Here is a 9948-nt window from a genome sequence, read left to right as displayed (position 1 = left end):
TCAACTTAAGTAAACGTGCATAAATATGCATAATATTAATATTATTTTTATTATAGTATTATTTATATTTATACTAACAGCTCAGGTCAACAAAACTAAATCAGTAATATTACTGCTGATATACATTTATATTATATTAAATATTAAATTAATACCTGTTATGTTGTAAACAAATAAAAGAAATAAAAGAATAAATAAATAAATACCATTAACATGTATATGTGACCCTGAGTAATCATTAACAATGACCATCATAGCTATGATAATATACTATACAATATATAATTATATACTTTTTTAAATATATTTTCAAACAAATGATTAGGTATCATATATTTGTCGAAAAATATAATTTTAATTGTAAATAATATATACAATATATAGACTCTTTAACACGGTCTTTCCAAGGGCCAATAATAATTAGCATCTATTATATACATACAAATTCCTAATACTATAATTTAATCTACATAATAGATCAATTAAATTTAATATATTATGATAAGGTAGATGTGTAACGATCGATGAAACTGTGCATTATTCAATATTGTCATATTATATATTACATATCACATATGTACCATAGTCAGAACACCGATAATATAATTATAATAGTTCACAGACTTTTATAAAAATGCATGAAAGTAATATATGCATCATAACGATTAAAAAAACTAGTTAAAGGTATCAGTGTAATTACTTTATAATAAATTTCACTTGATGTCATTTACATTGTCGGTAATATTTTATTAGTAGCCATTAGATATACTTCATACACCGATACTAATTTTCGGCTATGTATCTTATGGTATTTAAAAAAAAAAATGTTTTTTCCCAAAATATTATTCTATTATTGGCAAAGAAGGTTTTTATTATTTTTAAATAGTTGTAATACGAATAATAAACATAGTTAAAAATAATTTTAGTAATTACTGTATACTTCATATTAAATTCACGTATTTAACTGCGATTTACATGAATTTAACATACCTATGTATTGTTATTTATTTTATTAAAATAGGAAAGCTCTTAACATTATTCCTTGATATTTCAAAGTAGTTGACTCGTCAAACTATCACTATCTATGTATGAATAAATATTATGAGTTATATTATTTTTAGCATATAATTACACGATAAAATATAATCTAAAAAATAACACTTGTACATAAATTTTCATTATAGATCTTTTTTAACATCTACGTAGGATTCCAATAGTATCTTAAAGTCTTGTACTGTATATTACATATTTTTTTTGACTGTTACAACTATTCTCAACTACTAATAAACATTTTTTTTTATATTAGTCACTTTTAGTATTGTATCAAAAATAATTGAAAAAATATACTATTTTAAATAAAAAAGGAATATTATAATTTCGTTTTTGCGAAAAAAGAAAAAGTTGGTGTCTCGATGATAATAGTAAACAACTCATTACTAAATTATACTGGACATCTGATAAGTGGCAGACAGAGCTAAAAGTGAATGTTGATGAGTAAAATAAGTTTTTAATGTTTAGTATAATCAAGTATATTTGTATTTATATCTTAATAACTTATAAAGTTATGTATATGGTAAATAAATTAACTGTGTAGTTTTTTTAACACTTAATTCACATTGTATTATATAATTCAAATAATTCAATACAGTATTTTTTTAAATAATCAGATAAAAGGAATTATAATATATTTTTTTAATAAAAATAACAATATACATTTGATAGGAAACTACAAAATGGACAAAATGCATTTTTTTATATTATGTTAGAAAGTATAAAATGAACACAGTGCATAGGTAGGTACAGTTGGTTTACTTTTTTTTTAAAATTCTAACCTACTCTAGTTATTAATATTTTAGCAAAGTATGTAAATGTATGATAACTAATCATACATACCTATCATCTTATTATGTTATAGTGTAATTTTAATTATTACCTATAGATTAATTATAGATTGATGTATAACCTATGTTCCTGAATTTAAAAAAATAATACTGCACATTTATATTAATTTTAAAATATTACTTATTATTTTAATTTTAATCTTTTGTTACAAAAATATTGCATAATTTTCATAGATAAATTATTAACATAATAAATAAATTATAATTTTATAAAAATATAGGTACACATAAAATAAATAAATTGCAACATTACACACATACATTGTATATATTATCATAATTATTCATAACATACTAATTAAAATAAATTGAAATATTTATAGTTTTCGGATAAATCAAATCGCTAAGTGTAAATATAATAATACTATAAAAACTGTATAAATAATTACTATAGAATAAAAAGCTTCGTCTTGTGTCTGACGCAAAAAATATGCATTATTGCCAAAACAGCACATCATTCATGCAGCGTCACAGTTACCAAGATAATAATAGGTCTATAGCTAGTCTCAAATGATTAATTTACCATCTTATAAAATATAAACAACCCGTATCGTATAGGTACCGAATCCTACAAATGACTTATGACTTATATTATTTTATTTTGTAATCATTAATCAGTGTATTTTATTTGATTTATGTATTTAGTATCTAAAGTACGTACATCATGTTAATTATTATTTTACTGTTCTGCTTTTATTGCAGCATATTTTTGTGAGCCAAGTAAAACTTTAAATAAGAAATATAATACACAGAGAACCAAAATATTACATAAAATCTTTTTAAAATTATTAAGAATGTATATATTATTATTTATTATTAAAAAAAAAAGAATGATATTGAATCTGTACAATGCAATATATAAATATCCGATAAGCGTATGTCTGTCAAAGTATGTGTAATATTATGCAATAAACTAAATTATAATAAAAACCTTTAATAATACTAATACAAATATTTTTAAAAATGTAAACATATTCTTTAAGTTTTACAATTTAAAAAAATTGACCAGCAAAAAAGTTCTGGTATTGCTATCGTTGTTATACCATAGAATAAATGAAATAAAATAATAAATATCATTGATACTGTGATATTATCCCGATTATACTTGTGACAGCTTAACTCATGTTAAACTATTTCGATCATTGTTTTTATTATTTTTTTTAAATATTTTACTACAATAACCGTAAATCAAGTAGCGCTTCTAATTATTATTTCTTGTCAATAATATAGCTGTAGGAGACTATAACTTACAGTTAAAGGTATCAATTTGAAAAATAAACTTTACTCCAAAATTAATCGATTGTTGAAATATATTGTATTATATTAACATCAACAGTTCATGATAATTTAATAGTGCAAATGTAAAAAAAACAAGTTTATTATTGATAGAACAAATACATTTTTAATGTCATTGAAAAGTATAGTAAAATATTATGTGGTTATTTTCTGTAATGTTTTCCGCTGCTTATACCTATATAATCATTATTAACGAAAAATAATTGAAATATGAACTAATAAAATATATTCTTACTTTTTTTTCATTATATTTATACCTAGGTACCAACAACTATAAAACTACACAAAATTGCATAAATACCGTGATTAATTTTTGAATGTGCGTATAATAAATAAGATAAAACATACTATGGATTATATATTTATGTGTGAAAATATTATGTGAAGATTAACTTCAGATAATTATAGATTTTAATTTTTTGATTAATTGTGTGCGATCATTCATATATAACAAGATGTTTTTTGAACTTCAGATATTCAACATTTAGAGAAGTATAAATATTTTTAAAAATAAATTCTCCTGAGATTTTAAGTAATTAAAAAACAATATTTTTTAAACTATTTATATAATTTATTACTTTTTATCATTGTTATGTTATTACTTATCATTAACTTATAAAGATTTTAACTATTTTGAATAACAACATATAAATACAATTTTCAAATTTTCCGCTTCAAATAATCTCATGTAATGCTCATCTAAATTTTAAATGTTTATAACTAATAAACTACTTGTTCAAAATTTATTTTTATACATTAAACTCTGTTTTGTAAATATTTTTTTTCAGAATATGAAATAAAAAATGTATGTTTTTATTAAAAAAAGTAAAAAAAATGTTATTTTTTAATGACTTAAAATTAGGTAGTTTTTATATTTTTAAATAAATACATAGTACTTCACCTATAATAAAAAATACTCTGTATATTTATATTGGTATCTAATTTTAGATATCTATGGAAATTTTTATACTTGTATTTAATATAGGAACTTATTGCAATATTTTTTTTATGGTTTAAGAATAAAACTTGGCATTATTTTTGATTTGGCTTTTTTACGATTTCGTCGATCAAAATATAATCGTATAACAAAAAAATATAATATTTCAAAGAAACTGATTATGCTGCAACCAAGAAATAATCCAAACAAACCACCTATATTACCTAAAAAAAAAAAAAAAATGTTTTGTAAATAATTAAAATAATAGAAAATGTTCGAGGATGATTAGGTATACCTAATAGTTCGTTGAATGGCATCAATGGAATTTTTAGTACTTCAATAACATATTTCCTTTTAAAGTAAATCATTACTAAAGTTGATTCTTCAGTGAGGACTCTACATCAAATCCAAATATAATATCAACAAAATAATTAGATATTTAATTAATTTTTTTAGTATGATTCAACTATTTCTTACAGTTTTGATTTTGTAGAATTTATTGACCAATTTCTAGAAAATTCCACAGTTTCATACTCGTACTGAATACTTGTACACGATGGCAAACAATTACAATCTTTAATATTAATTGACATGTTTAGTGTTTTGTTAAAAATCGAATAACCTGAAACTCACATATTTTAATATACATACCTAAAATATAATTTTATAAGGTAAATAAAATAAGATATAAAATTCACCAATAGTCGAGGATTCTCTGATACATTCTAAATATTCTGAACCACAAACTGGAACTTCTTGATCTCCTGTAAAATAACATTATTGTTATATTGCAATTCACAAGTATTAAAATACAATATAAGCGTTTATATAAATATAAATATATATATATATCAGTGTGGGATAAAACATACTTACTTGGCTGAAAATAAGCGTTGCAACCGCATATGTTAAACGTGTTATTGGCTCTACACTCAATTTCGCAATTGTGAAGTGTGTAGATTTTAAAAAACTTTAATTTTTTTTCATGTTGAAAATAACAATTCCGAAGTTTTGGTGTCCATGTATTGATTTTATATGAGGTACGTATAATAGTCATATATAATGCGACAGACAACAAACTACTACCGGTAACGTAAGCTGTAGGTTGGATTCCAACTGGAACATCCGCCGGGCTATGAACAAACAACTGCAATTCATTTTAAATATTATTGGACTTCATTTATAATATGAATATTTATAAATGCCTTGCGCATGTTTTGCTAGTCTTACTTCTATAATGAAGCAATCAAGTTGAAAAATATAATTAATATGGTAAATACTAAATCAAATAAAATATACGACAATTATCATTATACCGTAAGTCCAGAATCTCTTTTCGGACAGTAGTCTCCTAGATTCTTGTTCGCTAAATCAAAAATCAACCGAACCGCATTGTCTACGGTGTCACCCGTCACTCTCCATGGTATGTCAAACGGGGTTGCATTCTGTCTGTAACCAGTTTCAGGGGTCCAAGCGGTTTGGTTTTTATTTGCTATGCTATCGACTCGTGTCGAGTTCAAAAAAGACGTTCTGCACCAGACATACAATATTATTAGTACGTGATATATTCAATATTTGAATGAATTTATTTGAATTGATCTATTGTACGAGTAAATAATATTTTATTCATATACTCAGTGCTGGATTTAAGATTGAGAAAATCGGTGTATAACTACTAATATTAGACTTATTAGAGGTTTCTTAAAAAATTGCTATTTATAAATCATCTTTTTATTTTTTATTATATAAAAGAGAAAATAGATTTAAAAAAATAATAATATCTTGACTAATATCTAGGTATACTAAGTACATCATATGGCTTTTGTGTTCCTTTAAATCGAGTCTCAAGTAGAGATAAAACCAGAACCTATATAATCAAATTTAGAATAAGATAAACAGGTTTTGAAAGTACTATCGCTAAGTTGCTTCTTTCCTCAAATTAAATAACACATGTTCTTTTTTTTCCTTAACTCACATATACGTATTATGTTAACGATATAGATTGAATATTTTCTCCTAAAATTAAAAAATAATAATTACACTTCCTACACCCTCTCCACTCCTAAATCCTATATTTGTTATACTTGTATTATGGCTATAGCGATGATGCCATCAAGTGGATGGAAAATTTAGATGTGTGCCTGTGATCTAGTCCAAGTCTAATCGGAGAGAGGAAAGTGCCATATGTTACCAATTTTGTTACCTAATTTATTTATTTTTTATCCTGTTGTAATCTCTCATTTTTAATTTATTTTAGTCTTTTATTTTTTATATTAGCCTCAGTTTTATTTCATTAGTTTTATTAGCCCTTATTACCTATTGTTAAATTATGTTTTTAGTCTTTACTATTTATGCCGGAGCCATATGCTAATAATAATGACGATGCAGATACTAAATACCTATACAACTCTAATACTTACGATGAGAGATAATTATCATGCAGCAACTGATGATGAGGAATCATATTTATTGAATAGCACAGACCGTATGATGTTATTATCGGTTGGATATAATTGCAAGGCGAATGTATTTCGTCTTGAATCCAAAGTAACATCGGAATCAAATTTTTACAGCCAATTTTGTGGTTCTTGAAGTAAAAGTAAAATGCATAAGTATTATTCTGCTACGTATTACTCATCTCGTTTAAAAACAATGAGTATTATACTGTATTATATTTACATAACAATAATTAAAGATTGGTATATTCAATGCGTTAAAAACCTTTCCCCACTACATATAGAAATATAATAAAAATGTGATTTTTATTTATAATATTATGTCTTGAAAATATTATTATTAATATTTGAAAAATTATTTTAAAGTAGTTGATTAATTTATCTATGAAATTGATTAACATTTGGTTAATAATTAAGAACACGCCTAAGTATACCATACAATAAATATTGTTTAAATATGTTTTTAATAAATACAAGTTAAAATTTCATATAATAATATTAAGCTTAAAAAAAAAAATTGAAAATTCTCTTAAACGCCAAATAATCAATAACACGTTAAAAAAAGAAGAAAGTATCGTCAATCAAAAATAATTTCTACTTACAAAGTAACATTTTTATATATGTGAAAATAATGCAAATACATCAAAATCGCATGTTTAAATTACAATATCTTTTAAAAATACTTTATATAAAATATGATATGTTTTTATAAAAAACTTAACAAATAATAAAAATTGAATACAATTTATCTTACCTTAATGACGTGTTCCCAACTTTTTGAATCAATTCTTTGTAAAGTCACGTTTTTATAAAGTTCAAACTTATTACACAATAAATTTATTACATCTTCGGTTTCTCTAAAATCAATAATAATACACTAACGATATTAAAGATGATTATTATTATTACTTATTAAACGTATCGTTTCCGAGTGTTCTGTTATCGATATGTTGAAGCTGAATATCACTACAGAACGTAATTGCCGGAAACGGCAGGTCCCATATGCTAAACTTATTGTTATCCAATGTCAATATCGTTCTACTACTCAACCAATTATTGTACAATTGATAAATTTGCAAACCGCATAGGGACATCACCAAAGACATAACACCAATCCAAAAAATCCTAGAAAATTGACGACATTAAAAATATATATACCTACTGTAAAATATATAATATAAATAATACCATAAAAAATCCCCAAATTAAAAAAAAAAAAATAAAAATTACAAATTAAAGAATCATTTTTAAATGAATTTCATTGTTTGTTAAAGAAATCAGTTTTATCCAAATTCAATACGATTAGATAGATAACTTAATTTATTAATGCTCAATATTAAACTAATTTATTTAATAATATTGTTTTTTTGAAATACAAGTTTATAATCTAGTATTATAGTCGAATGAAATGATAACTGATTACTGAGAATTACGCATGTGTGAGAAGTGAACATTGCGATATAAGTCTTATATACCAAGAAAACTCACATTTTGTCAATAATCTTTTCTTATATCTCAATCGATGACCAAAATTCCTATTAAATTGCTAATTTATGTATTATTAAATCAATACTGTAAGGTACATTTTGTCCACATTATTTGTTACAACTGTTACTGAAAATTGTCATTCTCAACTCTATAAAAATTTAAAACATACTTTGAAACAATATAGGAGAAATTAGACTTACTGGATTGGCACTACTAAACATATACCGAAATTTTGATTTAAATGTGATAGAAATTATCGATAGATTTGTTAAGTTACCACGAAAATGGGATTTCATTCTTTAATTTGTAATTTTTTAATGTATTATATAAAAATTATTTGATTTTTTTCTTCTATCTAGATACTTAATAGTATAATATACTTAGGTAATTTTATGTGCATAGGTACTAATAAAATAAATGTCTATTCTGTTTATAACATTTAAAGTTTTATTTATTATTATTATTATTGTTCTTATAAACTTCCTTCTGAACAAATGACATACATACAATTTGGATACTTAGCATAATAATTATTGTCATATTAAAAAACAATGAGTAACGAGGAAGAAATTGTTTTATTATGTTGTGGTACAATTTGTATTACTATATTTTGTAACACCCCCCCCCCCGAAATTGTATTTTGTATATTACATGTTTTTATATATTTTAATAAAAAGGAGTCTCATTATTTTCTTGATTTGGACATGATTTTGACTTACTGATGCAACTTGACTAATAAGGTTAACTCATTAAGTTATAATATAAGAAAAAATAAACATAAAACAATATTATCCCGAGTAGAAATATACTTTTAAAACAAAATGATAAGAAAATAATTATTACAAACCACATGATTGCATTTAAATAGATTATATATAGAAATATAAAGACAGATAAACAAATTATAAGCGTATAGCCTATAGAGTATAATATATTTCATTAAATATTATATTATCATGTCATGTAGGCTTATATATTATTATATTAATCTAAAACAGTTGAGAATAACAAATATTACCAATAAAATCAAATTTTAAAAGTTTTGATTTCAATATGCATACATAAATATATTATAAGTAGGTATAAATCTTCATAATTTTTTCTATAAAAATAAATTATAATAAACCTGAACCATATGTATCATGTCGTTAAAACAATTTTTACTAAAATGTCCACTACAATTAGTTTTTACTTTCGAAAGACTGTGCGATTTAACATCAAGAATTCCTATTGTTTACGTAAATAGGAATTTTAAAATTTTAATTTATAACACCTCAACATCCTAAATTATAGCTATTCATATTTAAACTATTCTTAATCGGTTTCAATCATGGATAATTTTATTATCTTCAAATTATTAAAAAAATGTTAAATGAATTTGGTTACAAATGTCATAATTTACTGTATCTAACTTTTATTTTATTTTATTAAATTTGATAAGTTTAAGGTATTCGTACGAATAATGATGACAATATTTATTTTAAATATTAGTATAAATATATTGATCTTTTGTATGGTTATGCTGACGGTAACTTTATTACTAGGTATAAACATTATCACTAAACACTATTATAATACGCACAAATTATAAATAATGTTACACAATGAATAAATGGTAATGACTGGTGTATTGTAATCATTTTTCTCATTACCTTAATTTTTTGCCACCATTATTTGGTAAATTTGGTTATTGGTTATTATTTTTGCTCACCTTTCTAATAGAGGTCTTCTAGGTTCACCCAAATACATTATGCCATGTAAACTTGTGATCGATGAAAATTCACGTAAGTAATTATTATTAGGTAGTAATAACGATTTAATTTTAAAACTTTTTGTTTTGGACTTACGCCGGTGCCTTTGAAATACAATT

General features: G+C 23.3%; 1 protein-coding gene across 1 annotated transcript; it reads right to left on the bottom strand.

Annotated features, from left to right (window-relative positions):
- Nucleotides 1-4215: 4215 nt before the first annotated feature.
- Nucleotides 4216-9827, bottom strand: LOC112591694 (pickpocket protein 28-like; the record flags this gene model as incomplete). The annotated part of the gene is made up of 9 exons (XM_025335591.1): nt 9790-9827; nt 7345-7447; nt 6555-6721; nt 5451-5664; nt 5011-5281; nt 4833-4898; nt 4612-4756; nt 4430-4530; nt 4216-4358 (listed from the first exon to the last, which is right to left on the bottom strand). Coding segments are annotated over exons 1-9 (1248 nt in total), but the record flags the coding sequence as incomplete, so codon positions are not given.
- Nucleotides 9828-9948: the final 121 nt, after the last annotated feature.

The sequence above is a fragment of the Melanaphis sacchari genome, unplaced genomic scaffold (genome assembly GCF_002803265.2).
Source record: "Melanaphis sacchari strain LSU unplaced genomic scaffold, SCAv2.0 Contig141_pilon_pilon, whole genome shotgun sequence".
In the NCBI taxonomy this organism is placed as follows: Eukaryota; Metazoa; Arthropoda; class Insecta; order Hemiptera; family Aphididae; genus Melanaphis; species Melanaphis sacchari.
Note: the sequence above shows the minus strand (reverse complement) of the source record. Positions and strands in the feature narration are given on the sequence as shown.